The 12,628-nt window shown below is 46.8% G+C and overlaps 1 protein-coding gene across 1 annotated transcript; it reads left to right on the forward strand.

Annotated features, from left to right (window-relative positions):
* The first annotated feature begins 1,297 nt into the window (after nt 1-1,297).
* On the forward strand, nt 1,298-12,299 carry TYSND1 (trypsin like peroxisomal matrix peptidase 1). Its single transcript, XM_006122774.5, has 4 exons — nt 1,298-3,008; nt 5,742-5,872; nt 6,992-7,177; nt 11,904-12,299. Exons 1-4 carry the CDS (start codon nt 1,843-1,845, stop codon nt 12,119-12,121), a joined length of 1,701 nt encoding a protein of 566 aa, XP_006122836.3. The 5' UTR covers nt 1,298-1,842; the 3' UTR covers nt 12,122-12,299.
* The last annotated feature ends 329 nt before the right edge of the window (nt 12,300-12,628 follow it).

The raw sequence follows: 12,628 nt of genomic DNA on the forward strand, positions 1-12,628 counted from the left end.
TTTTCCTGCAGGGTTTACATTCCTTAGATGTATGTAGACTTACCTAAATATATTTTTGTTTACAAAAGACACATTCAGCTCTTTGTCTGTCCAAGGGCCTTGTATAGGCAGAATTTATAATCTGGCAAATGATTGGTTCATAGGAAAATGAACCCGTTCTCAACATTTTACTTCCCTCTCCTCAGCTTATCAATCTTTTGGGTAGTGCACTATGTGTAGCTCTTCTAACTTGCTACCTTATCCGTAAGAATTTCAGTCTTGACATCTTCCAGGTTTTTCTCTCTCTCAGAGACATTGAGCTATTCCAGATGTTTTATGTCCCGATTGTGGAATATGTTATAACTACATTTGTTCTCAAGGCATTTGAAAATTAAACACAAAATGCTGTTGATCAGTGACTTGTTTAAGAGATCAGGGTTTGATTTGTTCCCATCCTGGTTTCAGCTAGTCAGATTTTTAAATTGATACTTTTTCACTGGTTAAGTAAGAGCTCTGTTACAATGAGCAACAAGAATGATTAAAGATTTAGATAACATGACCTATGAGAGAAGACAAAGAATTGGGCTGTTTAGTTTAGAAAAGAGAAGATGGAGAGGGGGATATGATAGCAGTTTTCAAGTATCTAAAAGGGTGTTGCAGGGAGGAGGAAACATTTTTCTTGATCTCTGATGGTAGGACAAGAAGCAATGGGCTTAAACTGTAGCAAGGGAGATTTAGGTTGGCCATTAGGATAAACTTCCTGTCAGGGTGGTTAAACACTGGAATAAGTTGCCTAGGGAGGTTGTGGAAACTCCATCTCTGGAGATATTTAAAAGCAGGTTAGTCAGACATTTTATCAGGGATGGTCTAGATCAGTGTTTCCTAAATGGTGTTCCACAGGATTCTGCAAAGTGAAAATAAGGGTTCTGCGAGAAAATTCCATTACAAAATCATTTTATTTTAAAAAATGTGATTTTTATTTTTAAATATGTGCAATTAAACTAAATGTTGCCCTCATGACCGTGGTTAGCATTTATTTTGAGCCTTAGTTGTGGTCTACTTTTTTTAGCTCCATATATTAACTATTAGGGGTGCTGCAAAATTATTTCAAGTTTAAAAGGTTCCGTGGTCACCAAAGTGGGAAACACGGGTCTAGACGGTGCTTGGCCCTGCCCTGAGGGCGGGACTGGAGTTGTTGATCTCTGGAGGTCCCTTCCAGGCTACACGGCCCGGCTCCCCGCCACCCCTGCAGGCGGCCAGGCGCTGCCTCACGCGCTGTCTCGCCCAGCCCGGCGGAGCGGCTCCCCCACGCTAGCCGCGCGGAGGCGAAGCGCGGTGCCACGTCGCGAGGCGGGCCAGGCGCTGCTGTGCCGGCTCCCAGCAGGCCGCGCGCCGCTCGGGGTGGGCTCCGCGGACACCCGCCACGCCTGGGAGCTAGGCCCGCGGTAGCGCCCCCTCCCCCCGCCGCGTAGGTGCCTGAGAGACGCCACCCAATCCCCGCTCGCTCGCGGACGCGCCGGCCAATAAAACGGAAGCCTGTGGGCTCCTCACGTGACTACGGGCGGAGCTAGCGAGGATGGTTGCGCGAGACGGGGGCGCTCGGTGCGCGCGGAGGGTGACAGGTATCCGGCACCCAACTGCCTCCCCTCCCCCCGGCACGGTGTGACTGGCCAGAGGCAGCAGCGCTACTGGCTCTCGTCCCCGCCGGGCTCTAGTGTTCGCTCCCTGCCCCCCCCCGATAGTCGCCCCGCGGGCGCGCTTGTTGCCGGTGCCCTCCCCGCGCCGCCTGCGCCTCTTCTTGCCATTGCTCCTTCACCTCTGCCGTGCTCCTGTCGAGGGTCCGTGTCCAGGCGTGGGCCTGAGATGCTGCTGCTGTCTGGGGAGAGGGCCTGCTGCGTCGTCACTGCTTTTACTGCACGTGGGAACTCGGCGGGGGCTGCAGCCCTGGGACCCTGGAGCTGTAGTGGGGTCATCTTGAGCCAGAGTCCAGGGATTGTGCTCTGCCATGGAGCCCTCTTCTCTCCTTTCCTCTTGGAGGAGGTGAGAGCAGCACAGCCGGGCAGCTGGCTCCAATGCAAAGTCCTGCTGGCAAATAGTTTCTCCCCAGATATTCAGATCCAGATTCTCTGGCCTACAGAAAGTAGAAGCAAAGAGGACCCCAGGGGTTTGTTGGGCAGAGAGTTGGAGGCTTGCAGTCCAGTTCTGGGGTTCAATCCCCTTTCAAGCCAACAGGGGGGCCCCAGCACCCTCAGGCAGCATGAGGCCAAACTCCTTATGATAGTGCCCTGCCCAGATTTTCAGGATACCTTCTCCAAGGTCTTCAGCTGTGCCGAGCAGTGGCATTTTTGTAAGAGTGAACATGAACAGGAGTGTGGAGCATTTTTGGATGATATACATTGTTTGCATTGGTTTGCCTTACTGGAAATCCCAGACCTCAACTCCCCTGGTACAGCTCAAGTCAGCTGTGTGCTGGCAGAGTCACTGAGGAAAGGTGACACACTTTTTGCCTGTGGCTCCCCTTTCGGCTCATTTTGCCCAGACATTTTTATGAACACCCTTAGTAAAGGGGTAGTGAGTAACATAGCTGGAGAAGGCAATGTCCTTATTCTGACTGATGCTCGTTGCTTGCCTGGCACTGAAGGAGGAGGGGTCTTCGTGTTCTCTGAACATGGATTCAACCTAGTTGGAATAATTGTGGCTCCGCTCTGTTGGAAGGCCAATGAATGGGTTGGATTGACATTGGTTTGTTCTATTGGCCATATCCTGGAGAATATCAGAAGCATCTTAGTTGAGTCTGGCATTTCTATGAAAAGCTGGTGGCCTCATGTGCAATTGGTTGCTAAGCCTGTCAGGAATGTGCCAGCCAGCCACAGGCCTGCAGAGCACCTCCTATCTACTGTGGTTTTGGTGGAGTGTGGCCAAGTGTGGGGATCTGGAGTGCTGGTCAGTTCAAGGCTAGTGGTGACCTGTCGACATGTAGTGAATGAAGCCTTTGGTGTCTGTGTAAAGGACCAACACAGCCTTGAAAAGTAAGTCTTGACTTTCATTTTGATTTATCTTTAATAACCAGTAAATAGGACAGCACAACCCTCATGGTAATACAATAATCTGTGAAGTATAATATACTTTACCCTCTATTCTGTTCCTTAAATGGCCATTTTGAAGTTTCTAGTAAAACTTCTGTGCATATCCTAACAAACACTGCCATCCAAATTTCTGAGCAACCAGGCAGTTCTGGATAATGAGGATGAAATGGCTGGTGTTTACATTTCAAACACTAACTGACCCAACTTTGCACGTGCATATTCTATGTTTGATTTGTCATGCCCAGAGTCAGCATGCAGTTAGCCTTCAAACCTGATGCCAACAAGAGGATCCCATATGTGGCTGTGCAAAAGACGATATCACTCATTACTGACTGCCCTTTCACCAGATGTGATAGTCATCTTGTTGCTCTGCACTTTGCTGATGGGGCTCTACTGCAAATTAGTTTGGCAGCCTCTGTATTTGATAAGAAGGATCAAACATTATGCATCTTTTTTTTTACATTCTTCCAGAGGTCAAATATGTTTTATGAATTAAAATTACTGTCTGTCCTTGGTGTTTATCAATATGCTTCTAATATGATCACTAAATTCAGCCTAATGTGTGACGAGTTAATGCATTCCAAAATCCATCTTGCTTTGCACACAGCAATTTTACTGTATAGCAAGCAGTGCAAATGACAAATTTCAGAGAAGTATGCACAACACAACTTGTCCATTAAGTACTATGGACTAACCAAGCAAGTTGTATTAATCTGGGGAATTTTTGGTATTCTGTAAACAATGTATTGTTGCCAACGCTTTGTAACTAAAAACATTTTGGATTACAAGGAAGTTATCATTTATGAAGGGCACTTGGGGACTTCAGCAGTGGGAAGGTTCAAAATTGAAGACTTCCAGGCTTAATACCCAATTTATGCCCCCCTTCCCCCTCCCGAGGCAGAGTGCTACTGAAAGAGTGAATGTCTCTTGTATCCCCGGGAGTTATAAAATTTGTTTCCATGTTTGATTTGCAGGTTTTCACAGATTTGCAGGGCTCTAAGGATCTATTCCTTTTTAGTGCCTCCTAACAGCCAACTTGGGAGTAGCAAACATGACCTGTAGGGAGTACCCCCTACAGTTGCAGCTGGAGAGTAGAAGGGGTGTTAAACTCAGATGCGAGGAAGAATGAGGCAGCGCTCTTCTACAAATCCCCAGTGGTGGAGGAGGTGTGTTATTTAGAATGTCTGTCTGAAAAGTTACATGCTCCTGTTGTAGTCAGGCTATCACTAATAGTCATAGTTCTTAATAATCCAAGCAGTGATCCAGGAGTCTGCCTGAGATCATAGGTTCACTCGAGTTTTTATTCTCTCACCCCCAGGTCCCTGTCTCACGGTCTACCTGTGGCAGATGGCATTCTTCTTAAGATCCCTTTTTTGTGTCATCTTTTTTTAATCCAAAAAGGCAGTCTTTCTGCCAGCATGACACTTTTACATAAGTTGGATTTCATTCCATTGAGTGATGCATTCCCCTGCTTCCTGTTCTAAATGTGCATGTGGAGTGAAATCTCAGGGGTACGTAACATTCCAAGGGGCTGGAGGCTTTGTCAGATCGAGAGGTGGTTAAAACAGTCTCTTCCCTGTTGCCTTTTATTTTCAGTGCAACCTTATATCATTGGCTCTGTCTACACTGCAAGGCTGTGTCTACATTGGCACCCTTTTCCGGAAAAGGGATGCTAATGAGACAAGTTGGAATTGCAAATGCCGTGGGGGATTTAAATATCCCCCATGGCATTTGCATGAACATGGCTGCCGCTTTTTTCTGGCTCGGGGCTTTGCCAGAGAAAAGCGCCAGTCTAGACGGGATCTTTCGGAAAATAAAGCCTTTTCCGGAAGATCCCTTATTCCTGATTTTAAGAGGAATAAGGGATCTTCCGGAAAAGGCTTTATTTTCCGAAAGATCCCGTCTAGACTGGCGCTTTTCTCCGGCAAAGCCCCAAGCCAGAAAAAAGCGGCAGCCATGTTCATGCAAATGCCGCGTGGGATATTTAAATCCCACGCGGCATTTGCAATTCCGACTTCTCATTAGCATCCCTTTTCCTGAAAAAGGTGCCAATGTAGACACAGCCCAACACTATTTCAGGATACCGGAATATCTCGAAATACCTATCCTGTGTCTTCACAGCAAGCTCGTTATTTCAAAATATAATGGGCTCACTATTCCAATGTCCCAGTAAACCTCATTCCATGAGGAGTAAGGGATGTTTTGGAATAGCAGGTTATTTCAAAATTTGGCACTGTGTAGATGCACCCATTCTGTCCCACCAGATAAGAAGTGGTAAAGATGCTGGGTTCTGTTTAAGCAATTCTAGAGAGGCGCTCGGCTCAGAACTGAGAGTGCTGATCAGTTGTGCCCTTAAGATTGTGGTACTGGGATAAGTAGGGGACCAAGTGGATTGCTGAGGTGGTGGGATGTGTCCCACATGGGGTGTTTAATCTGCTTGGAACCAGTTTTGTTTTACCTACACCATATTGGAATGAGGGATTTCTTGGGATTGTGTAATGCCCATAGGTATTGAAGAGTTGAATCCTGCTTCCTTGAGAGTGAACTTCATTCATGGTAAACTTGGAGGCATGAACCCGATGTAGAATATCATTAGATTTGGAGTCTGTATTCCTTTCTAAAACTAGCACTTTTGAACTTACACTGAAAAGCTCTGTTGTTTGTATTTGCTCATAGGGGTGGTGTCCTTAAAGGGAAAGTGGTGTTTGCTACAAAAGAGGATTCTCCCTATGATATAGCAGTGGTGGAACTAGAGGAAAACGCACTCTGTTTTACAAAACCTGTTTTAGCTTCTAAGTTTTGTGCAGGTAACTATTCTTCTATTTATTGTCATGCTTGTAGCTTCTCTGGTCATGGGGTTGGATGTCTGATTCTGAGTGGTAATTTGATAAACTCTGAGGGCCTGAATCTTTAGCTAGAGAAGTGAAAGCACAAAGAGCTATGTGATTATGGTTGGTTAAACTTACCTTTTAGAACAGGGGTTGATATGGCAAAGAGTTAGACTTGGATACAACTGCTAGACTTATACAATGGTACTAAAGGAAGTGCTGCATTCAGCAGTTTCATTTAATGATGGAAGATTCTTGCCAATTTGCAGGGTAAGACATTTAACAAATATCCCTTCTTATTTAGCTGTTTGGCAGAGGAAAAGACTGGGATTATGTTTGAGTTAGTGTCCTGGACATCCCCTCCAAGTAAAATACTTTCTGGTGTCCAAAGCTGAGTGTGCTGTCACCAAACATGGTTTGCTGCATCTGCATATGGAGTCATTATTACAGTGCATGAATCCAGTACATAAAGTGCAAAGCAGAGGAAAGGAACACCGATGTGATGTACTTGATTTTCACTAAAGATTATGTATCAAATGTTTGCATCCGCTTGTATATTTATGCTGTCCCATGACCTGCAATCTGTCTGAAGGATGGTAAACAAGGTAAGTTGTAGTGAAGGCATGTCTCACTTCACTATGGAGGTCATTTTTACATCTACCAGGTAGTGTGAAGCCTTTTATATCCTGACGACAACATGGTGAAGGGCAGTATGCTACTGGAAGCAATCAATAGTACAATGTTAATAAACAGCAAAAACAAACTTGGGCAGAAGAATAAAAAAATTATATCTAAGGCAGTTACAAATATGGACAGAAAATGAGAACTACAGATGTCCTTATTGTGGCTTATAGGGGTTATTTTCAAATTGTGCTTGGGAAATTTTTCCCTAATGGCTTTAAGTGTTGCTAACACTTCGACAAACATTCTGTTTCTAGGTCACATTGCATTCTCTCTTTTCTGACTTCTTCCATTACAGGCGACATCTTGTCTGAGTGCTCATCTGCTCCCACTGCTTATTTACTACATGAATTCTCCCTTTTTATTTACCTCTCCTCCACCACCTGATTCTTGCTGCCTTTTGTCTCCTCCATGCAGGAGAAGAAGTGAGTGTTGTTGGTTTTGGTGCATTTGGCCAGAGCTGTGGCCCATCGGTAACATCAGGAATCTTGTCAGCTGTGATCACCGTGGATGACAAGCCAGTAATGCTTCAGACAACTTGTGCAGTGCATGGTGGCTCAAGTGGGGGAGCCCTTCTCTCTACAAACAGCGGAAAGCTCCTTGGTAAATATGTTTTGTCTCCATTTATCTCTCTTCCTCCCCTTCTCACCCCACATGAAGGGATTGGTCAGTCATGTAAGGAATCACGCTGCTGGGTGCTGCTAGATGCTTTCTCTGTTCTCATGACCACTTGTTCAAGAGAGACCTTTTTACTTTTACAAAGATTTTAACAATGTGTATATGACCACCATCGCATAAAAGGTAGGACGAGGTTGAAGCTTCCGTAATGCTTTCCATATTAGGATTTCAGAATGTGTCACCAAAATTAACCCTCACAATGCCTTTTTAGAGTAAGACTATTTCCTCCTTCTCAATGGGGAGACTGAAATACAGAGTTTCATTCAGGTCACACATACAGTCATGAAACATAGCAATAGCATCTGGGGCTCCTGATTCCCAGTTTTGTTTTAACCACTAAATGATACTTCCTTACTTGAACTTGCTACTCCCTTTCATTGTGACTAGCTGAAACCTTTTTCAAGGGCCTAAGTAAGTTAATACCTCTTTTCATTCTTTGAAATCATAGTTGAGATTCTGGGTCTGGTAACGAGAGAAAAGATTTTTGGTGGTCTCTTGTTATCCATTTGTGTATATCTCAAATTATATAATTCAACATTCTTTAGTAGCTGGTTAATGAGAGGGCAGGCATGAGATGTTTTCACTTCACTATCAGAGTACAGGGGAGTATAGAGCTGTTCAAGGCTGGAAAAGCTGCTGAAGTTCTAAGCCAGGAGTAGGGAAAAGTAGCAGAGTTGTACAGGCAGTCCCCGGGTTTCGTACCAGATAGGGACTGTAGGTTTGTTCTTAAGTTGAATCTGTATGTAAGTCGGAACTGGCGTCCAGATTCAGCCGCTGCTGAAACTGACCGCCAGTTCTGACTTACATACAGAATCAACTTAAGAACCCCAAGTGTCCCCAAGTCAGCTGCTGCTGAAACTGATCAGCAGCTGATTCCAGGAAGCCTGGGGCAGAGCAACTCTGCCTCAGGCTTCCTGTAGTCAGCGCTGGTCAGTTTCAGCAGAAGCTGACTTGGGGACGCCTGAGGCAGAGCAGCTGGGGTGCTGCTGGGTTGCTCCAGTAGCGCCGCTCCTCGGCACTACTGGACCAACCCAGCAGCACCCCATCTGCTCTGCCCCAGGTGTCCTGATTCAGCCACTGCTGAAACAGACCAGCAGCGGCTGAATCAGGACCAGAGCAGCTGGGGTGCTGCTGGGTTGCACCAGTAGTGCCCAGAGCAGCGCTGCGGGACCAACCGGCAGCACCCCAGCTGCTCTGCCACAGGCGTCCGGAGAAAAGCCTAGTCTGCTGGGGGGGTGGCCTACTAGCTGCGCCCCCCTCCCCCCCAGCAGACCAGGAAGACTCGGGTGGCGGACCGAGATGCACCGTGGTCCCGCCGCCTGGGTCCTCCGCGGCTTTGCTCCCTGTCTCCCTGGTCTGCTGGAGACCAGCAGACCAGGGAGACGGGGAGCGCCTCTGAGGACGCCGGCAGCGGAGCAGCCCAGGCGCGCCTGGGGTGCCCCGCTGCCCGAGCACCCCCCCGCGGCTTTGCAAAGCGCGGGGAAGCTGGCGGGGCAGTCCAGGCGCGCCTGGGATGCCTCACTGCCCGAGGCCCCCCTCCCCCCCCCCCGCGGCTTTGCAAAGCGCGGGGAAGCCGGCGGTGGGGCAGTCCAGGCGTGCCTGGGGTGCCTCGCTGCCCGAGCCCCTCCGCGGCTTTGCAAAGCGCGGGGAAGCCGGCGGCGGGGCAGTCCAGGCGTGCCTGGGGTGCCTCGCTGCCCGAGCCCCCCCCCGCGGCTTTGCAAAGCGCGGGGAAGCCGGCGGTGGGGCAGTCCAGGCGTGCCTGGGGTGCCTCGCTGCCCGAGCCCCTCCGCGGCTTTGCAAAGCGCGGGGAAGCCGGCGGCGGGGCAGTCCAGGCACGCCTGGGGTGCCTCGCTGCCTGAGCCCCTCCGCGGCTTTGCTCTGCGTCTTCCTGGTCTGCAGACCAGGGAGACGCAGAGCAAAGCCCCAGAGTACACGGGCGGCAGGACCGCGAGGTCCCGCAGTCCGTGTACTCTGGGGCAGCCCCGTTCGTAACTGCGGATCCGACATAAGTCGGATCCGCGTAAGTCGGGGACTGCCTGTACTGGCAGCACTGCATGGTTCCTGCCTGCACTATTCTGGGCTATATCTGTTTCTCTTATCCTCCACATTCTGAGAGAGCAATTTGAGAACTGGTTAACAGACAGGAAACAAAGGGTAGGAATAAATGGTAAATTTTCAGAATGGAGAGTGGTGTCCCCCAAGGGTCAGTCCTAGGACCAATCCTAGTCAACTTCTTCATAAATGATCTAGAGAAAGGGGCAAGCAGTGAGGTAGTAAAGTTTGCGTATGATACTAAACTGTTCAAGATAGTCAAGACAGAAGCATACTGTGAAGAACTTCAATAAGATCTCACAAAACTAAGTGATTGGGCAACAAAATGGCAAATGAAGTTTAATGTGGATAAGTGTAAAGTAATGCACGTTGGAAAAAATAACCCCAGCTATACGTATAGTATGATGGGGGGCTAATTTGGCTACAACAAATCAGGGAAGAGATCTTGGAGTTATCGTGGATAGTTCTCTGAAAACGTCCACACTGTGCTGCGGCAGTCAAAAAGGCAAATAGAATGTTAGGAATTATTAAGAAAGGGATAGAAAATAAGACCTAGAATATCTTACTACCCCTGTATAAAACTACAGTATGCCCACTTCTTGAGTACTGTGTACAGATGTAGTCTCCTCACCTCAAAAAAGATATTTTGGCCTTGGAAAGGGTTCAGAAAAGGGCAACTAAAATGATTAGGGGTTTGGAACAGGTCCCACATGAAGAGAGGCTAAAGCGACTGGGACTTTTCAGTTTGGAAAAGAGAAGACTGAGGGGGGATATGATAGAGGTGTATATAAAGTCATGAGTGGTGTGGAGAGGGTGAATAAAGAAAAGTTCTTCATTAATTCCCATAATATAAGGACTAGAGGAAACCAAATGAAATTAATGGGTAGCAGGTTTAAAACTAATAAGCAAAAGTTCTTCTTCACACAGTGCATAGTCAACCTGTTGAACTTCTTGCCAGAGGAGGCTGTGAAGGCTAGAACTATAACAGAGTTTAAAGAGACGCTAGATTAATTCATGGAGGTTAGGTCCATAAAAGGCTATTAGCCAGAGGGTAGGAATGGTGTCCCTGGCCTCTGTTTGTCAGAGGCTGGAGATGGATGGCACGAGACAAATCGCTCCGGGGCACTTGGTGCTGGCCACTGTCAGCAGACAGGCTACTGGGCTCGATGGACCTTTGGTCTGACCCAGTAAGGCCATTCGTATGTTCTTAAGCAAACCATGTGCCTAAATATAAGAATTTGAGTACTTTTTTGTTATGTAGGACTACTTACTTCAAGTATGAAGCCCCACTTTTAGGGCAATTTTAGGCCCTGTTCCAATCAGCATCTTCACAAGCCTGGGGAGGGAACAATTTTTTTATGTATCAAATTTAATAAGTACACATTTTTCAGAAAGCATCTTGCAGGGCTGTTTGAAATACTGGTGGCATGTGCTTGCTAATGAGAGAGAGAGCGAGCAAGAGAGCTAGGAGATCTTTCCCTGTATATGGTTACAGCCACAAAATGCAATTACTAATTGTTGCTGCTGTGATACCTCATTCTTCAGTGTCTCTATATTATCAATAGAAAGTGTGGGCTACGTCAAGAGGATGGTTCAGTACTTGTATCCTTTTTTGTTAGTGTTTTTTAGCTTTCAAAAGGGAATTGCTATTTTCTCTGTTAGTTATGTCCCCTTCAGAATAGAAAGTTTCTCTTATGGAGTCTCTGCACTAAGGGTATGTCTACACTACCCCGCTAGTTCGAACTAGTGGGGTAATGTAGGCATACCGCACTTGCAAATGAAGCCCGGGATTTGAATTTCCCGGGCTTCATTTGCATAAGCGGGGAGCCGCCATTTTTAAAACCCCGCTGGTTCGAACCCCGTGCAGCGCGGCTACATGGGGCACGAACTAGGTAGTTCGAACTAGGCTTCCTAGTTCGAACTACCGTTACTCCTCGTGAAATGAGGAGTAACGATAGTTCGAACTAGGAAGCCTAGTTCGAACTACCTAGTTCGTGCCCCGTGTAGCCGCGCTGCACGGGGTTCGAACCAGCAGGGTTTTAAAAATGGCGGCTCCCCGCTTATGCAAATGAAGCCCGGGAAATTCAAATCCCGGGCTTCATTTGCAAGTGCGGTATGCCTACATTACCCTCCTAGTTCGAACTAGGAGGGTAGTGTAGACATACCCTAAGACCCTATCCCCAGTTGTGGTACTGTTTAAATTGTGTAGCCTTTAAGCAAAGGAATTTAATAATCTGTCCGTCAGTTTTCCCATCTGAAAAAAAGTTAGAATACTTACCCTGATTTGCAAAGTTCTATCACATGGTACAGATGTAAATAGCTATTTAATACAAAACATTGTAAATAATCCAAATAATTATAAATACAAAGAATGATATTCTTTATCTTACTCTGGCCTTTTTTCCATTTGCACTGATATGCCAGATTTGAGGAATAAGATTGTCTATGCTTGATACAAAGTAGCAAAGGACACATGCTTCTGTTTAGGTCCTGCAATCTATCTGTTGTTTTGGGGCATTTTTTAAGTTCTTAACTTCTTATGTAACCAAAGAGTTCACAAATTATACTTTATCTTCTTTTTATTCATCTCCATATGCAGGGATTGTTGCTAGCAACACAAAGGACAACAGTATGGGAGCGACATACCCTCACCTGAATTACAGTGTTCCCATCACAGTTCTACAGCCAGCAGTCTTGGAGTACAGCCGTACTGGAGACCTGCATAGTTTCCAGGAGCTAAACAGAGCTAGTGACAGGATCAGACTAGTTTGGCGGCTCCAAAGAAAGACCACAGGAACATTGCAAAGCAAGCTATGAGGCTGGCCATCTCAGAGAAGAAAGGTAGAGCTTTCCTGTGAGCAGGATGTTCTAGGGCATAGGGGAGAGGAGGACTTTACATAATATTGAATTGTGTGATCTGTAGCTATGTCCAGTTGGTTATAAATTTTCCAGGGCATACTTGAACGCATGGTGTCTTTGGGTCTCACTAGCTAATCTCACCTAGCTAATCTCTCAGGGTCTCACCTGAAATCAGTGATGTTAACATTAGTTCTGGCTGAACTGTGTGAAAGCAAAAGATGATCAGCAGCTGTTATACTGGGCAGAGCCAATCAAAATAAAACTGTAGAAATGAACTACATGGGTGCCTGGCCAGGCTGCAGACTCTGCATTAAGTGAGTTCCCTGGATGATGCCAGGCTCCTCTCCATCATTCCTGGAAATGCTGTCCCCAGGAGTGCAATTCCCTTCAGCTGCAGACACTGACTGGCTATTCTTCATTATTTGGAAGTGCTGATTAGGCAAGAATAACCAATACGTATGGCCA

Source organism: Pelodiscus sinensis, chromosome 8 (assembly GCF_052426305.1).
Source record: "Pelodiscus sinensis isolate ZL-2025 chromosome 8, ASM5242630v1, whole genome shotgun sequence".
Lineage (NCBI taxonomy): Eukaryota > Metazoa > Chordata > Testudines > Trionychidae > Pelodiscus > Pelodiscus sinensis.